The 15,681-nt window shown below is 40.3% G+C and overlaps 1 protein-coding gene across 2 annotated transcripts in view; it reads right to left on the bottom strand.

Annotated features, from left to right (window-relative positions):
- LOC109882805 (inhibitor of apoptosis protein) overlaps nt 1–14,640 on the bottom strand; it is a 102,247-nt gene extending 87,607 nt beyond the window's left edge. For both annotated transcript variants that reach the window (XM_031807621.1, XM_031807622.1), the window contains exons 1-2: nt 13,717–14,640; nt 581–2,561 (exon numbers count right to left, since the gene is read on the bottom strand). In XM_031807621.1, coding sequence (XP_031663481.1) covers nt 581–674 — 94 coding nt within the window. In that variant the 5' untranslated portion in view covers nt 675–2,561; nt 13,717–14,640. The remainder of the gene's footprint in view (nt 1–580; nt 2,562–13,716) is intronic.
- Between the last annotated feature and the right edge of the window lie 1,041 nt (nt 14,641–15,681).

The raw sequence follows: 15,681 nt of genomic DNA, 5'->3' as shown, positions 1-15,681 counted from the left end.
AAAGTGTGTGTATATAATGTGTATCAGGTGTAAAGTGTGTGTATATAATGTGTATCAGGTGTAAAGTGTGTGTGTGTGTGTATATAAAGTGTATCAGGTGTAAAGTGTGTGCGTATATAACGCGTATCAGGTGTAAGTTTAAGGTGTGTGTGTATATACACTGACTATACCAAACATTAAGGACCCCTTCCTAATATTAATTAATAATATTGAGTTGCAACCCTCTTTTGCCCTCAGAACAGCCTCAATTTGTCAGGGCATGGAGTCTTCAAGGTGTCGAAAGCGTTCCACAGGGGACCATTCTTGGTACACACGGGAAAACTGTTGAGCGTGAAAAACCCAGCAGCCCGGCACCTACTACCAACTACCAATTAAAGCTTGTGTCTTGCCCGTTCACCTTCTGAATGGAGCACATACACAATCCATGTCTCAACTTTCTCAAGGCTTAAAAATCCTTCTTTCACCTGTCTTAAGGTGTACCTGAATAGTTGCCGGATGCAGGATGTTATACACAGGATGTGTATAACATGTACATGGCGTGTGTAAGGTGTGTACCATGTGTATATTAAGGTCTGTGCACCTGAAGAATTGTCATACTGCAGGTCTACTGGAGCTCCGTTCCGGCAGAGACCCATGAGGAACGGGCTGTTCTGGAGCTGAACCAGGGTGTCCATTCACAGACCGGTTAGACAGGCTAGATATACAGGTTATAGAGTCTATATATATGGTTTAGATAGTCTAGATATATGGATTATAGAGTCTAGATATACAGATTATAGAGTCTAGATATAGCCTCTAGATCGAGTTTTTAGATTAAGTTCTGGATTCTTAATATAGTTCTAGAGTTTGTAGAATTAGATAAAAGGAAGGACCATTCTCCTCAGGGAGAGAGGGATGAGTAACCCAGGGCAGGGGGAATAAACACACACACACGCACACACGCACATACGCTGGAACAAGTGAGCTGAAAAAAGTGATTTGCCTAACGTGTCCCAGCAGGCTTTTCTGCTAAGAATACAAAGCTACAGAGAAACAGAACATGATTAGATGGTGCTGTCTGTCTGATAGAAGAACAAATGCCATTTAGCAAACGCTTTTATCCGAAGAAACTTAAAGTTATGCATGCATACATTTTATATACGGGTGCACCCGGGGATCGAACCCACTATTGTTGCAAGCACCAAGCTCTACTAACGGAGCTACAAAGTACCGTCTGTCTGATACCACCAGAGTAGGCCACACCACTCTGTCCCCTCCTGATGGACTCCACAACGATTCACCTCTTCCCTGTAGACTGGTTTCACAGACTGCAAGAGCCTCACTCATGAACTAAAGCCCCGTTTCCTCCCTGTCCCGTGGTCTCACCCCTGGTGTCACAGTCTCTCTCCTGGTCTTCACCGTCTCTCCCGTTGCCTGGTCTCCCTTACACACCTCTGTCCCCTGGTCTCACCGTCTCCTGGTCTCCCTTATACCCTGACTACACCGCTCGTATTGCATGCGCGAGCGTTGCAAAATGTTATCTATGTTACTCAAATATTACACCCACACTGCTCACCAGCGTATGCGTTGCCAAGGGCTAAAATAGAAGTCATTCCTATTTCTGACGCAGATCGCACTGCAAGTCCTGCCTCTCCCATCTCCTCATTGGTTTATAGAAGCAGGTACCCTGCTACTTTGTTGCCGGTCGTCGTGGTAATACTATGAAAGTTTAGATGCCAATCACCATATAAGTTCAAGGATGAAAAAGCCTGGAAGGAGGAGATGACTAGAAACGATTCAGATTAATTGTCGGAGTAGAGGACCTTGTTTATTTTACCTGAAATGCACAACTCAGTGTTTATATCCCAGGACAAATTAGCTAGCAACAGCAAGCCAGCAAAATAGGACAAATTACCTAGCAAGTGCAAGCTAAGTAGCTAAATTGCCATACATGTTTAATGCTTTTCGACCTGTCCCCAAATTAATGTAATTGGTTCAGAGTTTGTTTTAATATTTTAACCTGCGTGTTGTGATCGCGTTTGGTGTGGGGGGACAAAATACATTTATGCACGATGGCGCACGCTCGCAGACGGTTTTGGGTTCCGTATTACACACCTCTGTCCCCTGGTCTCACTGTCTCTCCCTTACACATCTCTGTCCCCTGGTCTCACAGTCTCTCCCCTGGTCTCACCGTCTCTCCCCTGGTCTCCCCTACACATCTCTGTCCCCTGGTCTCACGGTTTCTTCCCTGTACCCTGGTCTCTCCCCGTCTCCAACCGACACCACTCTAAGCGCATGGCTGTGTGTAATGGGGCCGAGATATGGGGTTTGGTGTTAATGTAAAACAAGATGAATATGAACAAAAACGCATGCTCACCTGCTCATCCCCCCCCCCCCCACACACACACACACACACACACTCCCCCTGGGCATGCCGGGTCAGCCCTCTCCCCCCGATTGGAACATCCCTCCTGGGGGACTTTAGGTCTCCATGACAGAAGAGATTAACCAGGTATAAGGGAATAAAGATGTCTGTCTGAGGGGAATAAAAGGTTGTCCTCCTTCACGGACACTGATGACACCTGTAGGAGAGAGAAAAGTCACATTAAAAAGGGGCAATCTGCAGTTTCTACATCCATTTCTAGACTTCTACATGAACGATACATACTCATTGATTCATAATTTATAGATGCCTCTTGAGCTTAGTTCAACTATCATACTTCATCAGAATCCAAAATATAAACTTGTTTTATATGTACACAAATACTGTATAGCTTCAACAACATGGATATCATAAACTAGGTTTCCAATTGGTGACAGTTCTTCAAGCGGATATTTTAAAAAGCTTGGAGTGATTACATAGTGCACACCAAATGTACTTTTGCTTAAATCCTGATAGCTTTGTCACAAACTAAATAGCAAATATGTCTACTCTGGTCTGGACACGTGAGCTCAAGCCAACAGCTCACAGATAAGGTGCGGGTAGGTTAGTCTACATGATGACATTAATATTGATTAAAGAACAATATTTATATTTGTCAAGAACAGTCAAACATCGATCATCACGTCACCAGAATAAGGCACATTCACCACCCTGTGAAGTTCATCATTTATTTCACCTGTTGCCCAATAAACTGCATAATTTCCTGAGTCATACTGGGAGGACCACACAACATATCATCACGTAACTCCAAATTTAGTTAGCGATACAGTAACCATCACATCTATTTGTGCATAAAAGGCGTTTTTATACAATTGTACCGAAACTTCCTGTTTCCATTACAGCTGACTTCCAAGATGGCGTAGCAGTTCAGACGTCTTTGTCTTCATCTTGTCCCGTGTTTACATATTTTTTCCCCCTTCCTTTTTCCTTTGTATATATTTTTTTTAATTTTTACCTCAATTTCAACATACTCTCCTGCAACTCGCCTCACCCAATGCGGTACGGATCTGCTATTTTTAATACTTTAGAACCGGACCTGCCAACAGAAGCTAGCCAGCTGACTAGCTACTAGCTAATAGTCAGTTAGCCACGGCTAGCGGTCATTAGCTGACCTTAGCCTGATCAACTCGTTCCAGTCTGCACAGCGCGTTTCGACCCAGAACATACTGGACTGCTCTTTCTCCATCTCTGGTTTCCTACTGCAAGCTCTGAACCTTTTCACCTGGATCATCACAGCTAGCTAGCTGCCCCGCCAATTCTACCACGACTGGTCTACCGACATAACCCGCCCAAGGGATGTCAACAGGCTCCGCCGTCGCGAAGACCCCTGAAGGCCTATCCGCTAGCCTACTAGCCGCGGCCCGCTAGCTGTCTAGAGCATATCGGACTGCTTGCTGAAGAGGACCATCAGCCAATTTCTTGGGCTACAATACCTATTTTGCCAATTGGCCTGGACCCTTTTACTGCCTACATGGAGCCCTGCCGATCCAACACAACTGGTCGGCCGACGTAACCGTCCGAGGTGGCTACAACAGACTTCTTCTGTCGCTACGTCCCCCCTAAGGCCCGTCTGCTAGCTGTCTGAATTGCCGCGTCTCTAGGTCGCCAAGCTACTCACTGGTCCCTATGATCACTTGGCTACGTATGCCTCTCCCTAATGTCAATATGCCTTGTCCATAACGGTTTTGGTTAGTGATTAGTCTTATTTCACTGTAGAGACTCCAGCCCGGCTCAATATGCCTTAGCTAGCACTTTTGTTTCACCTCTCACACATGCAGTGACTTCACCTGGTTTAAACGATGCCTCGAGCGTCAATATCCCTCTCATCGTCACTCAATGCCAGGTTTACCTGCACTGTATTCACATCCTACCATACCCTTGTCTGTACATTATACCTTGAATTGATTTTTTCCATGCCCAGAAACCTGTTCCTTTTACTCTCTGTTCCGAACGCACTAGATGACCAGTTCTTATAGCCTTTAGCCGTACCCTTATCCTACTCCTTGTTCCTCTGGTGATGTAGAGGTGAATCCAGGCCCTGCAGTGCCTAGCTCCACTCCTATTCCCCATGCGCTCTCATTTGTTGACTTCTGTAACCGTAAAAGCCTTGGTTTCATGCATGTTAACATTAGAAGCCTCCTCCCTAACTTTGTTTTACTCATTGCATTAGCACACTCTGCCAACCCGGATGTCCTAGCCGTGTCTGAATCCTGGCTTAGGAAGGCCGGCAAAAATCCTGACATTTCCATCCCCAATTACAACACTTTCCGACAAGATAGAACTGCCAAGGGACGGAGTTGCAATCTACTGCAGAGACAGCCTGCAGAGTTCTGTCATACTATCCAGGTCTGTGCCCAAACTATTTGAGCTTCTACTTCTAAAAATCCACTTCACCGTTGCAGCATGCTATAGACCACCTTCTGCACCCAGCTGTGCCTTGGACACCATATGTGAATTGAATGCCCCCCATCTATCTTCAGAGCTCGTACTGTTAAGTGACCTAAACTGGGACATGCTTAACATCCCGGCCGTCCTACAAGGTTGCCAGGTGCACAGTGTTTCCTCCGACACATTGGTGCGGCTGGCTTCCGGGTTGGATGCGCGCTGTGTTAAGAAGCAGTGAAGCTAGGTTGGGTTGTGTATTGGAGGACGCATGACTTTCAACCGTCGTCTCTCCCGAGCCCGTACGGTAGTTGTAGCGATGAGACAAGATAGTAGCTACTACAACAATTGGACACCACGAAATTGGGGAGAAAAAGGGGGTAAAAACATATTTTTTAAATAAAAAAAACAGTTCAGAAATCCATAATCCTCCCTAAAATCTCACCAGAAGGAACAGATTGATGGTTTCAGCCATGGTATTCTCATTGTCGTTGTACTGACTACCTAACAAGCCTCGGGTGACTATTCTTCAGACTACTCAGGTACCTCAATCATCTTAGTTTGTTCTTATATGACCAGACCAGGAGAAAGCCTATTTTGTTTACAAAGTCACCAAGACGGCGTTTAATTTAATGATTTTGTATGCACTTTATATATATTTAGTTCCAATTTGTATTGATTAAAATAGTCCCTTATTACACTAAAGAGAGTTTATATTCTCTCTTACTGCAGAGAACACTTTGATCTTGAACATAATTGTCTGTTGAGTTGAATTTCAAGAGCTGGATAAAAACTAGAGAGTTTATACTTTAAGTTGATATAAAATGGTGCAGATTTCGGTTCCTTAAAGCTTACTTTCACTGCTCCTACATTTTTGACTCATCCTACAGCTAATACTTTGATATTACCTTTGTTGTTTTGTTAAATTCTATAGTTTCTCTTAATGAAAGAGGGTGTTGTTTAGTCTTGGTCTATAGTTTCTCTTAATGCTAGGGGGTTACAAAAAAAATGTGAAGGCCTTATTTTATTTGCAAAACAACTTTGAACAGATTTTAATTATATATATATATATATATATATATATATTTTTTTTTTTAAAGAGTCCCACTCCATTTCTGCTGATGCCAACTTCTGGAGGTCACAGTGAGGCAACGATATTTGTCTTTCCCATGGCTCTGAACGCTCCGCTAGGGTCATTACAATGAAACATAACTTTGGTGGTAATATTCTACACTCGGACTGGATAATGTATACAGTTGAAGTTGGAAGTTACATTTAAACTAGTTGTTTTCACAATTACTGACATTTAATCCTAGTAAAAATTCCATCTTAGGTCAGTTAGGATCACCGCTTTATTTTAAGAATGTGAAATGTCAGAATAATATATTATTATATATAAGAATAATAAATATTATTTATTTCAGCTTTTATTTCTTCCATCGCATTCCGAGTTGGTCAGAAGTTTACATACACTCAATTAGTATTTGGTAGCATTGCCTTTAAATTGTTTAACTTGGGTCAAACTTTTCAGGTAGCCTTCCACAAGCTTCCCACAATATGTTGGGTAAATTTTGGCCCATTCCTCCTGACAGAGCTGGTGTAACGGAGTCAGGTTTCTAGGCCTCCTTGCTCACACACGCTTTCTAAGTTCTGCCCACAAATTTTCTATAGAATTGAGGTCAGGCCTTAGTGATGGCTACTCCAATACCTTCACTTTGTTGTCCTTGAGCCATTTTGACACAACTTTGGAAGTATGCTTGGGGTCATTGTCCATTTAGAAGACCCATTTGCGACCAAGCTTTAACTTACTGACTGATGTCTTGAGAGGTTGCTTCAATATATCCACATAATTGTCCTTCCTCATGATGCCACCTATTTTGTGAAGTGCACCAGTCCCTCCTGCAGCAAAGTACCCCCACAACATGATGCTGCCACCCCTGTGCTTCACGTTGGGATGGTGTTCTACAGCTTGCAAGCCTCCCCCTTTTTCCTCCAAACATAACGATGGTCAGTATGGCCAAACAGTTCTATTTTTGTTTCATCAGACCAGAGGACATTTCTCCAAAAATTACAATCTTTGTCCCCATGTGCAGTTGCAAACCGTAGTCTGGCTTTTTTTATGGCAGTTTTGGAGCAGTGGCTTCTTCCTTGCTGAGCGGCCTTTCAGGTTATGTTGATGTAAGACTTGTTTAACTGTGGATATAGATACTTTTGCACCCGTTTCTTCCAGTATCTCCTAGAGGTCGACAGATTATGATTTTTCAACGCCGATACCGATTATTGGAGGACCAAAAAAGCCGATACCGATTAAAATCGGCCGATTTTTCTTTCTTTCTAATAATGATAATTACAACAATACTGAATTAACACTTTAACCTAATATAAAACATCAATAAAATCTATTTAGCCTCAAATAAATCATGAAGAATTTTCAATTTGGTTTAAATAATGCAAAAACAAAGTGTTGGAGAAGAAAGTAATGTGTGCCATGTAAAATATGTGCCATGTAATAAAGCTAACGTTTAAGTTCCTTGCTCAGAACATATTTGTGGTTGGTGGTTCCTTTTAACATGAGACTTCAATATTCCAAGGTATGAGGTTTTAGGTTGTGGTTAATATAGTATTTATAGGACTATTTCTCTCTATACCATTTACCTTTGACTATTGGATATTCTTATAGGCACTATAGTATTGCCAGTGTAACAGTATAGCTTCCGTACCTCTCCTCGCCCCTACCTGGGCTCGAACCAGGAACACATCGACAACAGCCACACTCGAAGCATCGTTACCCATCGCTCCACAAAAGCTGCGGCCCTTGCAGCGCAAGGGGAATAACTACTCCAAATCTAAAAGCGAGTGACGTTTGAAACAGTATTAGTGCACACCCAGCTAACTAGCTAGCCATTTCACATTGGTTACACCAGCCATTAGGCTGATAGGCTTGAAGTCATAAACAGCGCTGTGCTTGAGAAGAGCTGCTGGCAAAACGCACGAAAGTGCTGTTTGAATGAATGATTGATTACGGGCCTGCTGCTGCTCATTCAGACTGCTCTATCAAATCAGACTTAATTATAACATAATAACACACAGAAATACGATCGAATCCGGAAACTATCATTTCAAAAACAAAACGTTTATTATTTCAGTGAAATACGGAACCGTTCTGTATTTTATCTAACGGGTGGCATCCCTAAGTCTAAATATTCTTGTGACATTGCACAACCTTCAATGTATGTCATAATTACGTAAAATTCTGTCAAATTAATTCACAATGAGCCAGGCAGCCCAAACTGTTGCATATACCCTGACTCTGCGTGCAATGAACGCAAGAGAAATGACAATTTCACCTGGTTAATATTGCCTGCTAAACTGGATTAGTAGTTATAACTAGTGATTATGATTGATTGTTTTTTATAAGATAAGTTTAATGCTAGCTAGCAATTTACCTTGGCTTCTACTGCATTCGCGTAACAGGCAGGCTACTCGTGGAGTGCAATGGTTAGAGCGTTGGACTAGTTAACTGTGCGGTTGCAAGATTGGAACCCCCGAACTGACAAGGTAAAAATCTGTCGTTCTGCCCCTGAACAAGGCAGTTAACCCACAGTTCCTAGGCTGTCATTGAAAATAAGAATGTGTTCTTAACTGACTTGCCTAGTTAAATAAAGATATTTAAAAAAAAAAAAATATATATATATATATATATATACAGTGCCTTGCGAAAGTATTCGGCCCCCTTGAACTTTGCGACCTTTTGCCATATTTCAGGCTTCAAACAAAGATATAAAACTGTATTTTTTTGTGAAGAATCAATAACAAGTGGGACACAATCATGAAGTGGAACGACATTTATTGGATATTTCAAACTTTTTTAACAAATCAAAAACTGAAAAATTGGGCGTGCAAAATTATTCAGCCCCCTTAAGTTAATACTTTGTAGCGCCACCTTTTGCTGCGATTACAGCTGTAAGTCGCTTGGGGTATGTCTCTATCAGTTTTGCACATCGAGAGACTTACATTTTTTCCCATTCCTCCTTGCAAAACAGCTCGAGCTCAGTGAGGTTGGATGGAGAGCATTTGTGAACAGCAGTTTTCAGTTCTTTCCACAGATTCTCGATTGGATTCAGGTCTGGACTTTGACTTGGCCATTCTAACACCTGGATATGTTTATTTTTGAACCATTCCATTGTAGATTTTGCTTTATGTTTTGGATCATTGTCTTGTTGGAAGACAAATCTCCGTCCCAGTCTCAGGTCTTTTGCAGACTCCATCAGGTTTTCTTCCAGAATGGTCCTGTATTTGGCTCCATCCATCTTCCCATCAATTTTAACCATCTTCCCTGTCCCTGCTGAAGAAAAGCAGGCCCAAACCATGATGCTGCCACCACCATCTTTGACAGTGGGGATGGTGTGTTCAGGGTGATGAGCTGTGTTGCTTTTACACCAAACATAACGTTTTGCATTGTTGCCAAAAAGTTCAATTTTGGTTTCATCTGACCAGAGCACCTTCTTCCACATGTTTGGTGTGTCTCCCAGGTGGCTTGTGGCAAACTTTAAACAACACTTTTTATGGATATCTTTAAGAAATGCCTTTCTTCTTGCCACTCTTCCATAAAGGCCAGATTTGTGCAATATACGACTGATTGTTGTCCTATGGACAGAGTCTCCCACCTCAGCTGTAGATCTCTGCAGTTCATCCAGAGTGATCATGGGCCTCTTGGCTGCATCTCTGATCAGTCTTCTCCTTGTATGAGCTGAAAGTTTAGAGGGACGGACAGGTCTTGGTAGATTTGCAGTGGTCTGATACTCCTTCCATTTCAATATTATCGCTTGCACAGTGCTCCTTGGGATGTTTAAAGCTTGGGAAATCTTTTTGTATCCAAATCCGGCTTTAAACTTCTTCACAACAGTATCTCGGACCTGCCTGGTGTGTTCCTTGTTCTTCATGATGCTCTCTGCGCTTTTAATGGACCTCTGAGACTATCACAGTGCAGGTGCATTTATACGCAGACTTGATTACACACAGGTGGATTGTATTTATCATCATTAGTCATTTAGGTCAACATTGGATCATTCAGAGATCCTCACTGAACTTCTGGAGAGAGTTTGCTACACTGAAAGTAAAGGGGCTGAATAATTTTGCACGCCCAATTTTTCAGTTTTTGATTTGTTAAAAAAGTTTGAAATATCCAATAAATGTCGTTCCACTTCATGATTGTGTCCCACTTGTTGTTGATTCTTCACAAAAAAATACAGTTTTATATCTTTATGTTTGAAGCCTGAAATGTGGCAAAAGGTCGCAAAGTTCAAGGGGGCCGAATACTTTCGCAAGGCACTGTATATATATACATATATTTGTTTTTTTTAATTATCGGAAATCGGCGCCCAAATATACCGATTTCTGATTGTTATGAAAACTTGAAATCGGCCCTAATGAATCGGCCATTCCGATTAAATCGGTCGACCTCTAGTACCTTCACAAGGTCCTTTGCTGTTGTTCTGGGATTGATTTGCACTTTTCGCACCAAAGTATGTTCATCTCTTGGAGACACAACACATCGCCTTCCTGAGTGGTATGATGGCTGCGTGGTCCCATGGTGTTCATTCTTGCGTACTATTGTTTGTACAGATGAACTTGATACCTTAAGGCGTTTGGAAATTGCTCCCAAGGATGAACTAGACTTGTGGAGGTCTACAATTTTTTTTCTGAGGTCTTGGCTGATTTCTTTAGATTTTCCCATGATGTCAAGCAAAGAGGCACTGAGTTTGAAGGTAGGCCATGAAATACATCCACAGGTACACCTCCAATTGACTCAAATGATGTCAATTAGCCTATCAGAAGCTTCAAAAGCCATGACATAATTTTCTGGAATTTTCCAAGCTGTTTAAAAGCACAGTCAACTTAGTGTAGGTAAACTTCTGACCCACTGGAATTGTGACACAGTGAGTTATAAGTGAAATAATCTGTCTGTAAGCAATTGTTGGAAAAAATACTTGTGTCAGGCACAAAGTAGATGTCCTAACCGACTTGCCAAAACTATAGTTTTTTTTTTTTTTAAGAAGTTTGTGGAGTGGTTCAAAAATTAGTTTTAATGACTCCAACCTAAGTGTATGTAAACTTCCTACTGGATACAATTATTGATGAAACACAGTCTGGCTTAACGAGGAACAGACATATTTCTAACAATAAAAGACTAGTACTAGACATACTTGACTACTCAGATCTGATAACTGAGGATAGCTTCATATTATTTTTATTGACTACTCAGACCTGATAACTGAGGACAGCTTCATATTATTTTTATTGACTACTCAGACCTGATAACTGAGGATAGCTTCATATTATTTTTATTGACTACTCAGACCTGATAACTGAGGATAGCTTCATATTATTTTTATTGACTACTCAGACCTGATAATTGAGGATAGCTTCATATTATTTTTATTGACTACTCAGACCTGATAACTGAGGATAGCTTCATATTATTTTTATTGACTACTCAGACCTGATAACTGAGGATAGCTTCATATTATTTTTATTGACTACTCAGACCTGATAACTGAGGATAGCTTCGTATTATTTTTATAAAGCATTTGACACAGTGGAGCATCAGTTCCTCTTCAACTCCCTTGAGAAATTTGGCTTCGGGGATTTTTTCTGTAAGGCAATTAAAACTCTCAATACGAATGGTAACAGCTCTATCAAACTAAAACATGACCCCTCACTTAGATTTGAGTTGAAGAGAGTAATTAGGCAAGGTTGTCCTATCTCACGTGTCTATTTTTATTAATCCCCCAACTTCTTACAAATTCTATTTAAAAAAAAGTCCTGTACAAGATATTAGCTTAATATCTTGTTATTATAATTATAATAAGCCAGCTGGCTGACATTACTACATGTTTTTTGAAAGACGCTAGTCAGATTGACATATCGAAATCATGGCTGTCGAAGATTGTGTGACACCCTCACATTATGTTATTCCAGTGAAAGAAGAACATACATATTTAGGTATAACCATTACAAAGGATCAGAAGTCTAGAGTACTAATAACCAAGGCTGAGAGTATCTCTAGACTAGCATATGCCGCTCTATCTTTAAATCTTGAAGGTAAAATAAGCAAGGAGATAGTTGAAAAGCATCTGGTCTTTCTGTGGAGAAACTGTACCCATTACAGTAGAAAAACTGTTGTAATGAACACCTATGAGAATGGTGGGCTGAATTTTCTGGACTTTACTACCTTAAATACTTACAAGATCAATTGGATAAAACAATTCCTAAGCAGACCCACTTCTATGTGGATCTGTATTCCTCATCATGTCTTCTCAACAACTTCATATTGTTTTGCAATAATAATATTGACAAAGTTCCAGTGAAACTCTGTTTTTCATTGGCAGGTTCTCTTGTAATGGTCCTTAATTTATAAGCATAATTTTTCTACACACAGATATTATATATGGAATAATCGTGACATATTGTATAAAAATACCTCTTCGTTTTTAGAATATTGGTTCTGAAATAATATCCTATTGGTGAGCCAACTGGTAAATGCAGAGGGTATTTTACTTCATTATAAGGAATTCTTATCATTTTACAAGATCCCTGTAACACCTAAAGATATTGCAATTGTTTTAGAGCTATAGGAACCTTGTTTCAACAGGATGTTGTATCTATACCTTATGTCATGCCTTATTGGAACACTTTTATTGATAATATCTGTTGGAAAAATGTTTGGATGTTGCTACACACATACCTACTTGTTAACAAAATTAAGGATGTTTATTTTTTAATTATTCACAAATATTATCCTGCCACTCACTATATGAAGAAGAAGAAAAAATAACATATATTCAAATTGTACCTTTTGTAATGACCACCCAGAAACAGTGTTGCATTTTTTGGGCATTGTATTCATATAAGGAATCTGTGGTAAGACATTAGTAGATTTATATTTAACACATTTATTAATATTTTACACTATTTTGGAGAGATGTACTACTTGGATTCTTTACCTACGATTGAAATAAGTTGAAACAATTATGTAATTGATTATATTATTATTTTGCCCAAATTTCGTTTCACAAATATAAATTTACAAACAAAACACCACCTTTTATTAACTTGCAAAAATAATATTTATTTTAAGACAATTAAATACTCTGGCAACGAAAAAAAGCTGTTAAAATTATAAACGTGTGTATGAGGTCCTTGTGCAATGTGATATTTTACCCCCGAGACAAAATGTCCTTTGTATATTCTTTATACACACAAACACACACATAACCCTAACCCACTTGTGTTCCCCATGTACTTTTTGTATTTATTTGTAAATAAAAAAATCTATTTAAAAAGTGAAATAAATAACACTTCCTGATTTTGAATAGGAGGAAATGGATCAGTCCTAAACAAGGACACATGCACAGCGAAAATGTTCAATTATCGTTTATATACAGTGTTACCTCCGTTGGGTTAAGTTGCCAACATGCACACTATCATGTTGACTTTTCTGAAATGGCAGCTAGTTACAGTCAGTTAACGTAAACTACGTAACTCAAACCGCTAGTCTCAAAATGGCAGAGGATACGGCGCAAGTCATAAAAAACAGTAGTATGGCCATATTACGTTATGCAACGATTTTATTTACGTGATGAACTTCCTGGGCTGCTGGAATTAGACCTTTTAAATGTGGTGCTTTTAAAAAAAAGTTGTCTGAGATGGTGACACATTTAATAAAACGAATGTTGCTAGTTAGATGGTGTCTGTAAATTGCGTCATCTGTTGTCATCCATAGCGGACACCTGAACGTGTAGCTAGAAAACATTACAACAAGACAGAGGTCAGAAAGAGAAGGAGAACCCTTGTGTCGTATGCCTAACGATACAACCGTAAAGGCCCTGTTCTACCAGGCTACAACTCACCCTTAGAGACGTCTGCCCTGCCGAGTCTGGTCTGGAAAAATCCCCTACTGTATGTCTGCTGTTGGCTATTCAGGGGCGTTTTCATTACGCCAATTATGTGGCATAACATTCAGGATACGAAACAGGGATGGACCTTCCTGAATTTGTCCAATAGAAACTCTCGTTTTGCTCTGTTCGCCTCAGCTGCCACTTCCGTTCGGGTCGATCTGATGATAGTTTAGACATTCCACTGTCTTTTCTTATCTATGATGAAAGAATCATCAATGTGAGAAGATATCCATCCCATGTCAATGACATAGACCATTTCATACCAACACTAAAAAAGGGATAATCAACTCGGGGCTCTATGGAAAAGAAATCAACACCGCGGATAGTCGCTCCGCTACTGCGTCATGGGACGCAGCCCCTGGTTGATTAGCCCTTACATACCATGACTATAATTTAACACATTTACCACTCGAAATGGGTTTAAGTTGTATAGATAGCTACAGTAGGAGCCGTGGTAACCAAACAGACTCGCTAGTTTATCTAACCAAACCACCATTATGAAAATGGAATTTAACAATGTCAATAATGTTTTCAATTCGACTTTAGCTTTCAAAAGCAGCTCAAACATAGAACATTAACTATAGAGTGCTCGCAGTTAACACACGACGCCTCCTGGCCGCCATGTTGGAAGACCAGCGCATTAATTCTTCCGACAGCAGCAGAGTTGCTTCCCCAAACTGTATGATAACCGTGCCGAAAACGAGTTGATTCTTCACCACTGTCATTCCCTGTGTGCTCTAACAAGGGAAGAAAGACAACGGAGAAAACACATGTTTACAGATTCCCCGCTATCATGAAACACATAGATAAGACTGAAGAACTGTCAGAAAAGCGCAGAAACCTTTTTGCCCGTTAAAACCCGAACCCAGACAGCTGTCAGTACAGGGTCTGCTACGATAATTTCCTCACTGCTGAATCAAGTCTGATCGATTTCGAGTTTAGCTGTTATGCTTACCAGGTGTTAACAACACTAAATTAGCTAGATAGTTTATAGTCGAGTGAGTTTTGGGGAATAATTTTTTTTGTCACCATAAAAAGGCATATAACAAATGATTGCATGCCTCTATCATCGCATTTGCAGACTAATGTAAGCCTAGCTACTATTCCTAATGTGATGAGTAGATTGGATAGTCATATTTTAGGCTATTAATAAGCACGTAGTGGCATAGGTTTATAGGCTATATCAAGAGACGTTTCATTCCTTTGCACAGGAAACATGTGGCGTTTGATAAACATTTGATGCAATTCTACAACACGTTATATGCGTTATGACGAGACATTAGCAAAATATATTTTTAATACGAGGGTAGCTTACACTTACTCTACTAACAACATATCAGAAAAAACACCGTGACTTGAATGCAACTATGTAATCTAGAATATTACCTAAATTTGACCAAAACTGTATCCCTTCTAGCCATGACCATGAAAAAGTGAGACGCAAATGGTAGTGTGACGTCCATACAGCCTGGAGGACAATCTTGTCCCAAAAAACTCCAGTGGTTATTATATATCATATGATAATCCAATGATCATTTGTTGAGCACTTTATTCATAAGAGGGAAAATGTATGGACATTACAGAATAGGACAAAGGCCTCAATGGGATAGGACAACCTGCTGTGTTGTCTATTGATTGTTCCAGCCCAACAATACATTTAATCTTCATATGACACTAAAACATCTGAATGAATTTAACACAACCAAACAATTAAGTGCCCCAATGGTATAGGTGACCTAAAGAAGTGCTATTCTAATATCAGGAGTGCTTTTCATTTGTTTATGTACTGCTGTAGGTTCACCAGCTGACCTCTATCAAGACACCCATGTCAACCGGACTCCCACTGTGAAGGTGAGCAATGCTGCAGCAGCATCAGATTCCCACTGTGAAGATGAGCAACGCTGCAGCAGCACCAGA

Source organism: Oncorhynchus kisutch, linkage group LG28 (genome assembly GCF_002021735.2).
Source record: "Oncorhynchus kisutch isolate 150728-3 linkage group LG28, Okis_V2, whole genome shotgun sequence".
Classification (NCBI taxonomy): Eukaryota; Metazoa; Chordata; class Actinopteri; order Salmoniformes; family Salmonidae; genus Oncorhynchus; species Oncorhynchus kisutch.
Note: the sequence above shows the minus strand (reverse complement) of the source record. Positions and strands in the feature narration are given on the sequence as shown.